The sequence below is a fragment of the Montipora foliosa genome, chromosome 6 (assembly GCF_036669935.1).
Source record: "Montipora foliosa isolate CH-2021 chromosome 6, ASM3666993v2, whole genome shotgun sequence".
NCBI classification, from domain to species: Eukaryota; Metazoa; Cnidaria; class Anthozoa; order Scleractinia; family Acroporidae; genus Montipora; species Montipora foliosa.
In genome coordinates, this window is record NC_090874.1 from 4,880,315 (window position 1) to 4,894,508 (window position 14,194).

The 14,194-nt window shown below is 38.4% G+C and overlaps 1 protein-coding gene and 1 long non-coding RNA gene across 2 annotated transcripts; one reads left to right on the forward strand and one right to left on the reverse strand.

The window, feature by feature from the left end:
- Positions 1-504: 504 nt before the first annotated feature.
- Positions 505-8,348, reverse strand: LOC138006418 (max dimerization protein 1-like). Its single transcript, XM_068852734.1, has 5 exons — positions 8,188-8,348; positions 8,033-8,099; positions 7,302-7,334; positions 6,373-6,487; positions 505-2,606 (listed from the first exon to the last, which is right to left on the reverse strand). Exons 1-5 carry the CDS (start codon positions 8,240-8,242, stop codon positions 2,316-2,318), a joined length of 561 nt encoding a protein of 186 aa, XP_068708835.1. The 5' UTR covers positions 8,243-8,348; the 3' UTR covers positions 505-2,315.
- A 1,695-nt stretch (positions 8,349-10,043) lies between these two features.
- Positions 10,044-13,237, forward strand: LOC138006419 (uncharacterized). Its single transcript, XR_011123897.1, has 3 exons — positions 10,044-10,410; positions 10,504-10,562; positions 10,974-13,237. It is a non-coding gene; the product is annotated as an uncharacterized lncRNA (long non-coding RNA).
- Positions 13,238-14,194: the final 957 nt, after the last annotated feature.

Consider the following 14,194-nt stretch of genomic DNA (forward strand, 5'->3'; position numbering starts at 1 on the left):
TTCATGCTTGTTGCAGCTTCAAGGAGTTTGGATTCTTGAGATGTAATGGGAAGGGGGAATAGACCATTTTCGAATTCTCACGGCTGGATTGGATCTAGCATGGAATGGAGGCTAATGCGGGCAAATCTTTTCAAATGCAAATTAATTTGCCCGCATTAGCCTCCATTTCATGCTAGATCCAGTCCAACCGTTAGAATACGAAACTGGCCTATTACCGTGCAGTGTCCCTAAACTAAATTATTTTGTATTTCACAGTAGTCAAATTTCAGCACCACAAAACCTAGTTGGTATTTGCATTTCAGTATTAATACAAAGCAGTTTTTTAACAAGTCATGTTAGCAATAAACCCATGCCCCTACAACAGACGAGGGACAAACATCGTTGTCAAGTGGCATGGTGCATTGAAAGTGGAATTTTGAAGTGAATATGGAAGTTTGCTCTGCCAGCAAAAGAAAGCAGGGCCTTGAAGGTGTGTACAATGTACATAACAATAGCAAAGAAACCTTTTAAGATGTTTAACACATGTTTATTTGCTATTCCTTGAAACTCTGGCAATAATAATTTATAAAAATGTCATCTTAGGTACACTTCTTTTGTTCAGTTCAAAAATACACATTATTTACAGATCACATTAAAAATACAAACACTACCAATGGCAGTTCTGCAGACACAAAACTTGATTGGATAGATATGAGGTCCTTGTGAAACTGCCTCAAAACCCACATAAATAGCTGTAATTATTACTGTTGTTTAATATATATAACACTGTATTTGATAATTAATATGAGGAATTTACACTGGTAATAAAGCAATTTACATTATCTACAGGAAGGCTTAGATTTATTTACTTTTCTCTGCATGGTGTTTTGACTGCAGAAAATACAATTTTTTCGGATGCTGGGGTTTACAACAGCATAGGATGATCAACATTCCTACTACCTACCCAAGATACTCAGACCTGTGGCTTGTAGTGATGAAGACTGGTAAATAAATGTTGTGATGATTTGCTTTAAGATCTTTGTCCTTCCAAGTTTACTTTCCATTCCACCAAAAAGTTGCTTATTTGCAAGACACTTACAAACGACTGAAAACCAAGGGAATCTTTTCCCCCCAACTTTTGAGATTAAGGTAAAAATCTTAAAGCAAATTCTGAAATGAGTGACGTACTATTGAAGTACTGAAACGTTTTGCTGCACAGGAGTAAAAAAAAGCTATTTAATTAGCGATGTTACTCCTAAGGGCCCTCAAGGTAACAATTTTCCCCTTAATGTTACATGCTCATTGGAATGCATACAATAAGCCAATCAGTGATAATGGCCCCTTTAGGATTACTGTCACAAGGTGTAAACAACTTTTTTTCTGACTGATACTGCATCAAAATAATAAACAAAATAATATTAATGAATTCACACTGACATTTAGAAGTTACCCTGACAAGTGTGAAGTCATCAACTTGTTGAATCTTTGGAGAATGTACTTGGATGAGCAATTCAATAATTTATTGAATGGATAAACAATTTTAGGGAATTGCTGTTTTCTTGACACCATAAAAATTATGGAATTGCCCCCTTCCCAAATTCAACTGTCGTGTGATATGAATAATATTAATAGTTATTTAAGATATGTTAACCACCCAACACTTTTTCTTCTCCCCTTTCACAATGAATAGAGGATTTTGATTTTTTTTATATCCCATCTTGGGAAATGGGATGGTTGATTAATGTCAACTTAAGTCAATTAAGTTTGCTGAAGTAAGTGAACAGGACATTCAAGAAGCCTTTCAAGAAGGTATTCGATGGGAAATATCTTTGATACAAAAAGACAATCCTAAAATTATTATTACTGGTTCCTCCACTGAGGTACACACAAGAAAACTGTTTTTCAAGATTCCTTCATTACAGACCACTTGACAAAACAAATAACAACAACTTCAGCCTGCTGGCAGTTGGAATAAGATAAAAAGGACCAGACAACAATTTTGTCTGTTAAGCGTAAGTTGGAATGTATCATGGACCCCAGTACCCTACCCAGAAAAAAGATTACAACCACAGCTCTTCCAGAAATCTTTTGCCTGGTTGTTTACAAACACTTCATTTCTAACAGCTTAGCAACAGACAGAGGGTCACCTACCTATTAATAAACTGATACAGTGCCAACTTTGTATCAAAAGTAATTAACAGTTATGAATCATTTTCATCAAGGAAGAGCTATTCCTATTATCATACCCTAATTACCTGAATTTAACATCAATTAAACAAGACAAGCAGAAGCCATTAATGACATCACTGAATTTCGTGCCAGAGGTTAGCTTAACACTAAACTCTTCTGGAATTTGCTGTTAACCCACCATCACTGCCAGTGCTACTTCCAATGCTGAAACGATCATCAGACTCACTGCTGGCATATCCAGTTTCTTCATCATTTTCTACATCAATTTCCTCACTGCTCATTGAAGACTCTCCTTCTGAATGACGCGGCCTCTTTACACCAATCATGGCTGGCTTTTCGCTGCCTTGAAGGAGGGCTAGTCTTCTCTGAAGTGCATACCTTTCCTGATTTAAACGTCTCTTTGTATCTAGTGCTTCCTTTTCTGACATTTGAAGTACCTGGAGAGCAATTAGCCCACAATATAAATGAAATGTTCTCTGTTGCTCAAAATTGTGCACATTATAAATGTCCCTTCAGCCATGATGTTTGTAAACAAATAAAGGACGGGAACGTTGAGGTCAAATTATTATTCTACCAAATCACCGGTTTAGGTATCACCCATTGTCCAGATACCTAACTGCGAGGCAGCCCAACTTACAGTTACATGTAGTTTGGCTTCCTTTCCATATAAAGGCGACAATGACAAAGATTGTACATAATTAATGACATAAGAAATGGTCCAGATTGAGATTTACTATGCACTAGGGGTGGTGGGGGGGGAGGGGGGGAACATGGATTCACTGGTCTACAAAGGTCTCCACTGACAATGTGTCATAATTAGAAGAATCTAGCAGTATCAATGCAAGTAAACAGCAAAATGTTTTACGGTAAATTACCAATCTGTCAAATCGAATAAAGAGCAGTTAGGTATGGTCCCACTTCATCATCATCATTTATTTGCCTTTATGTGTATAACAGATTTTAAAAAAGCATACAGCAGGTTGTTAGGCGAGGAGACCTCAGGAAACCACCAGGCTTATAGGAGAGGCCACCTTCAATAATAATAACTTCACTTCAATAATAATAATTATATTTACGGTATTTCATTATTTCATTGTTTAGGCCACTTCAATAATAATTATTATTTCATTGTTTAGGAAAACAAAAGCTCTCTTCTGTTTCTAATATATAAACAGAGCTGACAGGCTTATTGTGTGGATAGTTTTTCTCTTTGTTGAGGTCAAATATGGGAGCAGATAAAGTCTGGGATCAATGCTTATAGATACAGTCAAACCTGACTGTGTACAATGGCGCTGTCTATAGTGGTCACACTGTAAATTACGGTCACCAAACAACTTCCCAAAAATGGTGTCTTCTAGTAATTAATGTAAAGTTGACCTGTATACAGCAATCACCTGTATAGAACAGACATGGTCACCCTTTAGACTTCCCGAACCCACAATTTCATTATTATGTACCTGCATATACACTACAATTGTCACCAACTTGAATAACGAATAGATAATCAAGACAAGATTATTCAACTGCTCACTCAACACAACTACAACACGTCATCCAACACATTCCTGCGATAATTGAACAAAGTCTCAAGTGCCAATGTCCTACTCTTGGCGGTGGGTCTAATTTGCAGGTTGCAGGTCGCGGGCCATTGTTTCACCAATACATAAAGTATCCTAAACATTCTTAAAAGTTAACCTTAGGCCTACTTAGGCCTAAACAAAAGTTTCTAGGCCTAAGGTTAGCTTTTATGAATGTTTAGGATACTTTCTGTATTGGTGAAACAATGACCTGCAACCCGTGACCTGCGACCTGCAAATTAGACCCACCGCTTGGCGGCGGGTCATTTTCACTTTCTGCAAACAACAGTTTCTGTAAAGTAGCTCCTTTATTTGCCATACTAGGCTTTTAATCACTTTTGAATTCTATATACAGAGTTCTCTATTACACTGTAATTGAAGTCGGCAAGTCGACAGCTTTTACTGCCCTTGATAGCATTCAGCGTCAAATTTCTGTTTCATAAAAATTACTTACGATGCAGTGACAAGCGGTCACCCTGTATGTAACAGTCATTTGCATTGGTCATTTCCTAAGGGTGATTGTTATACACAGGTTTGACTGTATTAAGTTCTATTCAATATGATTTGTGAACATTTGGCAAACCCAGGGGAAAATGATTGTCATAAACCATCTATGGAAAGTCTTCACTGTCCCACTCGTCAATCATTCATGCACACTATGAAAATGTTACATGTACTTACTGTTATTGGGCAAATTAAGGCAATAAACTTTAGAAAGTACCAACAAAATGACAATTTCCTGGTTTAAAGCACACTATAGAATGTACATTTGTAGAAAAAACAAATTAAACTTCTTATTGCCCCTGACAATAGCAGCACCGCATCTAATTTCTCAGAGAAGTCTACAGTTAAAACAATGGTATTTCCATCCCATTATTAATTAAAAGACAGATTACAGTCGAGCTATGTCAGGCGTGACCAGTATCCACGAGACTGAAATGAACACCTGAATTCCTCTTTGGAGCTTCCAAGATTTTAATGGAATCTTGAAGATTTGTTCAAAAGTTGGTTGCGAAAAATGCACAATAACTGAACAATAATTCATCAAATGCTTGAAATAGTTACTTTTCAAACAGTTTCTTTTATCATAAAATGAAAGTTCATTGCTAAGTATTTGCAATCTATCGATGAAATATCCAAGGAAAATCCAGAATCAGTTCAAAACTGGGATGCAGATTTGAATACTCAGTTCACATTTCAACACTACTAGTCAAATGTGACGTAGCTTGACTGTAACTATCCATGGCTTTGAGTTTCTTGGCTTAAAATTTTTCAACACTCCTTTATTTAAATCAAACAAAAACATTGAACCACCCAATAAACAAGGACACAATAACGAAACATTTCATTCACCATGTTGTTTCAATAGCCATCAAGAGCAAGTATGCTTGATGCAGTGTTTGGTAAGATATCTACCTAATCAGGTGCTTGGGCAATCAGCCTGTATAACAATTTTCCCCTTCAAATCAGTCTAACCCATTCCACAAAGACTGCTTTACAGTAGAACACAATTATTAATTACAGCTCCCAAATACAGCTGCAATTTTTCACAAATTTATTTGAAGCCCCAACCTATGCACACACATGGTGCACAGCAAGACCTCACTTGGCATCAGCTGGATATCTTAACTCAAGTGGACTGACTAGTAGTTGAGCAAAATTGCATGCAAAGTAGAATGAATATACATGAAATAAAGACATAATTTTCAATTGTTGCACAAGAAGAAATTAATTTTCAAAACTACTGCAAAAAAAAAAACTATCTAACAGTACTGACTAGTTACACTGACACCAACAGAAAGTAATCCATGGACATTTCCCACCTGGCCTTATCCAATGAATCTTAATATTCAAACGATTCACCCAACCACTGTTACATGGGAAAAGACCTTGATAAACAAAAGGGTGTGCAGTTCTTTACTACTTCAGTCAGCCCAGGCCAGTAGGCTTGTTCTCTATCCTGAATAGACGATTGCTAAAAATGGCGTGTTGTGTTTCTAAGAGTAATTAAAATTTCAAAACCAGGATTTAAAATAATAATCAAGACAGCTCTAAGCATGTTTTGCATACAATTTTGCATTATCACATAAACTGTTTTTTTTTTTCAGGCATGTTTTTGATACACACTGTAAAGTCACTAAGGCATACAAAGAATAATTTCCAAAATCTCTGAGAAATAAATTACTTGCCAAAAAAACTACGTAGGAATCAGCAGTTGAGACTTGCAACTATTGTTATGCAAAATACACACTAAGCTTGTATTGTTGTATACAAGCATACAGAACAGGCAATATATTTTTTTTTCCTTTAAACATTCTCCAGACGAGGAAAAAAGTTTTCATGGTTAACGATGTACATGAAAGTTTACATTTGTCTGAATTAGTTTAATTTTTGGTTTGTGGACTTTGTTTGGGTTTTCCTTCTACCTGCATATTCAAAGAAAACATCTGCCTCTGATTCAAAGCTACAAACATGGCAGATTTGCAATATATTTGGCAAACCTGTAGAATTCTCAGGTTACAAGCGAGAGACCAATTAACAAATATTACGTGCTAAACGTTTGATGTTGCAGAGGCTGGGTTGTATCGGTTTTAGAGAAGTACAAGAAATCAAATACCGTAATTACCTGGATGTATTGCTGCGCGCTCTGAAGCAAAGCCAAAGTTGTTGCCTTCTGATGTTCGGGAGGCGAAGGAACCAGTTCTTTTAGCAATTCAAGACAATCTCTGAGATGAGCGCGTCTGACAGAGAAACAAATAAAAGACTAGAATGTCAACCTGTCGCCAAGATTTTTTTCCTTTCATTTTTGAAATGAAATACTCAACAATTTAAGTTTTACGGCAAATGAAACCTGTCATTTCCTTTAACAACAATGGTTTGGAGATCAGTCGTCCGTGAAATGTTTTTATTTGATCTAACACCAAAAGAAATTTGTAAAAAAAAACTGGATAGCGTGATTTTCACGTTACGTAGGTCTTCAAATTAAGAGTTTCCCTTGTTTGTGAAAATTTCCGTGTTATCTTCAGGCATAACGCAATTTAAACTTTTAAAAACCTAGGACACACGCTACATTTAATTTTGATTGAACTTGTCTGTCTGACGATATAAGAGGAAAATTTTTTCCCCTCAACGGGTACCGGGCAATAATAATTGCACTGGAACAAAACAAAACCCATGTAAATTTACTAAAACAGATAAATATATTTTAGCGCCAAAATCTGCACAACACACGGATAACTCTTGTTTTCTAAGAATTCAACGACCTGAAATCTATTTTACTGGAGTAAATTATGAGCAAACATCCAATATTTTTAAATCAGAAATGGAGGATATTCGTCTCACGCGCGCATATATGGTGTGAATTTTGCACGTGCATATTCTGTTGTTTTGATAGGCCACGTGGCAAAAAATAGGAGACATTTGGGATGAGGAAACCCCTACCGAAGGCACAAGTAACAAGATTTACATAATATTTTGTTTTGGAAAGTTTCTGCCTAAAGAATTTAACTGTTGGCCGATTCGTTTTATGTGCGGGGGCTGATCTTGAGTACTTACCGGTTTTTTTCCAACTGGTTGTGAGTTGTACGGCTGGTAGCGTTGACAGTGGGTTGCAGAGGACGTGAATAGGTGCAGAAGAAAGCAAAACGTTGTCGTTAGTCAACGAAGCATTAGAGAACGCTTCAATAGCAAGTTTATTGGATAAATATAATTTCCATAAAGTATGTAAATAAAACGAACAATTCTAGTTCTCGACGTAAAGCCTTGTTTATAAAACATACATGAAGCTTCAAGGGAGAGAAAAGCAAAGCCGTTCGTCTCGAAAACTCTGACCCACACTTTACGAATATTGAAGAGGGTTTACAGGTCCGACACACTGTCAACATAACATTTGACGACCAAAACTGCCTTCACATATTTAACCCCAGTGTGACATCTTAGGGGAATACCCTGGGAGCAAACTGCCAAACGAAGCGGTTTTCGCAAAGGACAGAAGATGCTTGCTTGACATAATCAATTTCAGTCCTGAGCGAGCCTGAAATTTACAACCTATGCTCGTTTCATTCGTTATTGCCGAAATCCTACAAGTCCTCAAACGATTTCATGAGAGGACAGCTGATAGATAGGCCTGTTAAACGACTTCACATCTGCTGTGTACATAAGGTACACCGAACAAAACATTGGGCGCCATAATTCGGAGCGCAAGGGTTTCAACGACGCACGCAAACGTGGCAGAATAACTGAAATGTTATCTTTTAACTAAAGGTGTACAAGGACATGACTCCTACCTGTAACTCTGAGACCGTTTCGTGGGCTTTCTATCACGTTTGACAGACGCCTGAGTTTGCTTCTTCGCTATAGTTTGGGGCGGAAAGAGGATATTAGCGGGGTGTGAGGACAACATGTGCCACGAAATTTTCGCAGAGAAAGGCACAAAACTTACCTTCATCCCTCTGCTCAATGATTTTGGCAGCTTCAAGAAGCTGTTCGATATTCATGGCCTTTGTTTTGGTGAATATTTCCCGTGCCAGAAAACGAAGTTTGAAAGATAAAAAACTCCCTCTGCATGTGCTGTCCGAGGATCGTAAATATTATCAAAACGAAAACAAGATATATGTCACGCGCCCCAACGTCATAGAAAATCACACGCCAAATCTCGGCAATTTGATTGGCCAAAAGACAATAAGGAAATCACGAGGTTATGGAAATTCAGAAGCTGTCCAATCAGCACAGGCGAGGTTATAACGAGTAAATTCACATGGTTGCTTTGGAGCTCCACGTGGGAAAAAAGGGACACAACACGCTGACAGCTATCGAAATTATCTGCAACATCAGGAGAAAGCTATGCTGACAGAAAATTAAATTTAGATCCATTGATTTTCTGATTCCTCTCGATTGATTGAAAAAACTCTCAGGTAGCATTTTTCTCATCCTTGTAAACCAAAACACAATCCTTCTTCTTCTTATGTCCGGGTGGGGAACGGAAACAATTGACTGTCATTTACGTCTATCCAGGCTAGCTCAGGCACGCAGACAAATTTAAATATGTCGCCCACATTCTACCACCAGACGAAAAACATGCCCAGTTAAGGAAGAAGGCTTCTAATATTCACTTGCCGATCATGCGGCAAGCTGTAATATTGAGAATATATTCCTCAATACGTCCTTTAATTTATTATCCCCGAGCTTCTTTTGATACCTTTGAGGTGACCAGACCCTATCTCGTATAAATATTTTAATTAGAAATCCGCTTCGATTGAATTTTCTGATAAAACTAACGAATCTTAGTCAGTTGAAGACGGCTTATTTCACCTTTACTAAATTTCCCTTTTTTTTTTTCAGCTGGCGGAAGGTAATAATATACAAAATAACATATCCACGAATTAAAATACACGCAAAAGTCAATATTCCTAGACTAGAGAATGCTTGTGTTTACATTTTTGGTTTTTTTCGCGCGTACATCGGAAATGCAACTCACAGGTTATCACGATCGATAAAATATTGAGACAAAGAAGATCAGAAAATATAAAAATGAAACCTCTTAAGACTCAACACTCAAAATCTTTGACCCGTGGATAAATAATGACGAACTCAGCTTTAGTCGCTATTACATCCGGCGACAATTTTGGGAAACTCCAGGAAAACCCTTCGATAGCAAAACGTGCCGTTTGAACGCGATGTCGTTATAATTACGTTATCATCAAGAGCTCGTTCAGAAATGTTTACTTTCGCATGATTTTAGTAATGTTTGGCAAAATTCCTCCTAGAATTAACCTTGTCTAAAATTTTCATCATCATTAGGCTGCATTTTTCCAAAGCAGACACATTCGATAAGAACAACTTTTTTCTCCTTGTCAGCGGGGCTTTATTTTTATCTATTTTTGGCATATTGCGGTCATTTTAGTGGTTTTGCTCAGGCTTGTACCACAGCGGGACCAATCGCTGTTTCACGCAACCAAGATGTTTCCGTTCACAGAGTCACTGTTGTATGCGACTTACTTCATGGTCCTTTTAATGGTTTTTTCCTTAATAGACCTCTTTAGCTTGTAACTTTTGTTTTCCCATTTCAGACCACGTGATATTCTCAAGGAAATCTACCTTTCGTTTGTTCATAAGTTATTCGTACATAAGCACGTGCATAAGACGACAAAGGAAACTGTTCTCTAGAGTGACAACGTACAAGCTAAGTCATGTACGTTGTCACTCTAGAGAACAGTTTCCTTTGTCGTCTTATGCACGTGCTTATGTACGCATAACTCGCGTTGATTGACATCAGAAGAATCATAGACATCACAATTTTTCCCCCTCATTCACGACCGCATGAAGCCTGCCTTTCAAATTCAAATATTTTCCAGTGCCAAATTTTTCAATTCCTAAAGTCCCAAATATCTCGCTATTTGATCTCTATCTTTTAATTTTGGCCTCGATCGGGATTCGTGTGTTTACGCACAATGCTCTCTGTTCGTTTGCCTCAGACAAACCAATATTTTCCACATTCGGAACAAGTCGTTTTGAAGCTGATTGGGGGCCCTGTACTGACTAACTCATCTCGAGCCCACCACAACGCACTTCAGCAAGTGTCATTTGTTCAGTTCGGCTCGCGCTCAAATTGCTGTTGACATGCCACAGAATTGAACCTCGGTATTTCAAAACCAGAAATATCTATGTGAGTTTATTTGAAAACGTTCCGAAATTTACGTTGGGCAAAGTTCTTCGTTCACTTTATGTATTAAAATTGCAGTTTCGTAATCTCCCTTAGATTTGAACAAGCGCCACTGAATTTGCCGCAGAAACTTTGACTCAAAGGAGATCCTGCTGGTAGGTTATCAACACTTATCTACAGTTTACTAGTTGTGGTCGATCTTTCGAAGGCACAGAACATTCCATTGAAACTGTGGGGACAATCTGCCAGATCTCGTCCCGGAAATCATGTAGCAATTGGGGTCCCTTAATTTGATCCTAGATAACCGGGCAAGCCGGTTAACTGGCAGTAATCAACGTGAAGTTTGGCTTCTTTTCAAATGGAATACCAAAATGAAAAAGCCTTTGAAGGCTTGCATGGTTGGAAAATATTTAACCCTATCATCGGACCAGAGAGTTTATCATGCCACTGAAACGAAAAATTTCACACTCACTTTCAAACGAAAGGCGAAAGGACAATCAGCTCTTTGAGAGAATGTCATCCGGTGACATGACTCAAAGTTTTTTAAAATGTGTTTTGTTTTCTAGACAGCTTGAGATTGTGCTGGACCTTTGAAATCCCAAATCATTGAGACAGCTGGGTAGTTTGCTGGGAAAGGCTCAGGAAAGCTGACTTGTTGAAAAGGGCATAAACTAATACAAGTTGATAACGAGCGCTAACATCGGAAAACCGTATGAGACACGATAACCAAAGAGAAAGTCAGTGCTTATTTTATATAGAGACAACTGTTTATGTTCTTCTGGCATAGCAAAGATAAAGCTTAGCTCCCAACCATTTCTCAACCCTTCCTTGTTCACAACCCTGTAGGATGTCTCAAATCTCCGCCAAACACGCTCTTCGCAGCAAAGAACAATTCAGTCCTGAGTTGGTGCTTTTCTCCTATAAATTAAGATATGCGGCCAAGGAGGGTAATACATGGAGAGGACCTTGCATGTATCTCATTATTTCGAATTCCCTGGGGGATAAAAGGTTGAAGTTAATATAGCTTACAGATTTTGAATATTGGTGAATATTTACAGAGACGTAGTGGAGGTAAATATTCCCCATTATTTACTGAGCCTGAGGCGAATAATCGTTTTAGTGTAATTTTCAGCGGTGAATATCAAGAAAGTGCAAAACAACGGGCTAAAACAAGATAAAAGGGCACGAAAAGTGCTTGATTGGCGGAGCAGCCGCACCTCCAAAATGTTATATTCACCGGGTAGCGGGGTGAATATAACACTAAATTCTTATATTCACCTCTGAAAATTATACTAACAAAGGGTATAGAGTGTTTTCACTCACGTGATCAGTAACCTCGTTTTTCCATTGAAACAAAAGAAAGCGTTTGCATGATAATAGAGCTCGATTCCCGGAGGATTAGTTGGGACACCAACATGGCCGCCGTTCCTTTGTAAAGGGACACCAACATGGCCGCTGTGACGTCACGTGAAAACACTCTATATCTGTTCCCTAGTACTCCTTGTTCCCTCTTTTGGGATCACATTTGGGCTGAGTTTCACTCGATGTCAACCTGACTCGAGGGTCTTTCTCTGGATACTCCGGTTTTGACCGACTCACAGTAACTCCATATGGCTGTGGTGCTGTGTTCCGAGATAACACATGGACCGTACAACGGCTGCAAAAGACGCCTTATCTATGCTTTTGGCCAATGAATAAAAAACACTAGATCTCGTTGAGTTGTTCCTTTGGCAGTCCCCAATTGTCTGAAAGGAAAGATGTTTACAGCAGGGCCTGTTTAGTTTAGTTTAGTATCCTAGAAACTGAAGATGTTCTCCAAAATAACCTTTTGTGAATTTGCCCGTTTCTCAGAAATCCTGTTTCCGTGTCCTCTTCTTCTTCTAAAATATGTACCTGATTGCGTAAATTTGTGGACATAAGTGAAATTCCACAACAGATATTTATCCCTTCGCCAATCAGGAATGGCCTTTTTTTTCACAACTCAGAAAATCACTATTCCCTTATTCCCGAATAAAACAAAACATTTCCCTTGTTCAATGACAGTTTTGAAAAGATATCCCTCGTTTCCCATACTGTGTTCCGTGTCCTTTCCCAAAGCCCCCTGGGGAATTTGAATCAAAAGCAAACGGTTCGACTTTCACTCAAGATGGCCTCATTAGAAATAAAACTCACTGCTATTTTTGTTTTCAAGATTTCTAATTAATCTTGGATGACTAAAGAACGTCGAAGAACAAGAGTTTATATGGACTTATTTGTTAGATGTAGTGCCATTCCAAGACTGAGGAGGGGAGGGCGAGGGGCAGAGATGTTCCAAATGGTCCCGCAATTCAGTTATGAAATGTCCTTTGCTTGTACAGCTCTACTGACTAGTGTGACAAGCTAACTTAATCAGACACTGATAATGAGGCGTCGAGTTCTTGATGTCTGTGAACACCCAGACCGCAGTTAAAATATATTTTGCGATTTGTCGGCCAGTTAAGTTACGCTCGATTTTCGGGAAAGAAGCCCACGCCTGAGGGGCGAATGATCGAGCCTATGGCAGTATGTTAGATCACAACGGTAGGCTTTGAGAATCAGTCTCTGCCTTAAATGAAAACACGTAGGAGTAAGTATAATTAAGAGGCAACTAACCAACAGCAAACTTGCTGTAACATACACGAATTTACATCGTGTCATGAGTTGGTTAGCCAATCAACTTTCATTCTACGTCGCATTCATGACTGCGCAATATCTTTTGGATAATGAATATCATTTATTATATTTATCTTGGGTTTATTAACCCTTTTACTGAGCGGAACTAGTATTGCTTTTTAGTGGGCGAAACTATAACTTCCTTCGTCAATCAATTATATTTTATCACAGAACGTTATCACTGGCAACCCTGACCGGAATCCTTCAAGTATTTGTGGACAAGCTAATGATGACCCAGCATTGTTTAGGTAGCTCATCACTATCCTTTCTCGTCGCGCCAGTGGGCGTATAAGGCCATTAGCTTACGATGGGCATATCAGTCAATTTCCATTGTCCTTTCAGTGCTTTCATTCCGAAAACATAAAATTCAAAAACCTAAATTCCCCTGCATTTAAGCTGTTTGAGGAGAATGTGACGGCGTGAGTCAATAAGAATTTATCACTTCCTCAATGATTCGGCTTCAATGTCCAACGATCAAGGTTTCTTTTGCAAGCCACTAGCAATACTTAAGGATGAAAACTGAATTTAGCATGTAGTTTCAAGGAAAATTATGAAGTTTAATTACGAAACTCAACTACAACGCGGGTTACGTACGGCTACGAGAACGTCGGCTTCAAAATAAAGCTTTGCCGCGATGTCTTAAGAATCAGCGATTATTGCATCTTGTACGAGTACAATATTTGCAAGGTAGAAAATGAAAAAAATTCACTCACTGCTGTATAGATGGTTTGCAACCAATTTCTAGAGAGACAGATAACAATGCTGCAATGTACAATTGCTGGTGGACGAACAAAAGAAGCTAATCATGGAGAGATCTTTTTTTTGTGTCCACCAACATGGCTGCGATGACGTAACGTGAAAACCCCCTCATCAAGTTGTCGTCAAAACCTTTGTTTCGCGATGTTGTTTTGCACAGTACACGAAAGAAATGTACAAAAAAGCGTGCCGCACGTGCAGCACAACCCTCTTTTCATCTCTAAACCAATAATATTATTGCTTTCTGGCGTTGCCGTCGTAGGCGGAGGCATCGTCGTTTAGGGACTTTACTTTAAGATCTACAACGCGGTTGTCAACGAGAACGCCACAAAACAATAAT

Coding starts and splice junctions, on each gene's coding strand:
- LOC138006418 (XM_068852734.1), bottom strand. CDS start 8,242: ATGAATATCGAACAGCTTCTTGAAGCTGCCAAAATCATTGAGCAGAGG. Junction 7,335..8,032: donor AAACGGTCTCAGAGTTACAG/GTAGGAGTCATG, acceptor CAACGCTACCAG/CCGTACAACTCACAACCAGT. Junction 2,607..6,372: donor GCGCGCAGCAATACATCCAG/GTAATTACGGTA, acceptor ATTGCTCTCCAG/GTACTTCAAATGTCAGAAAA.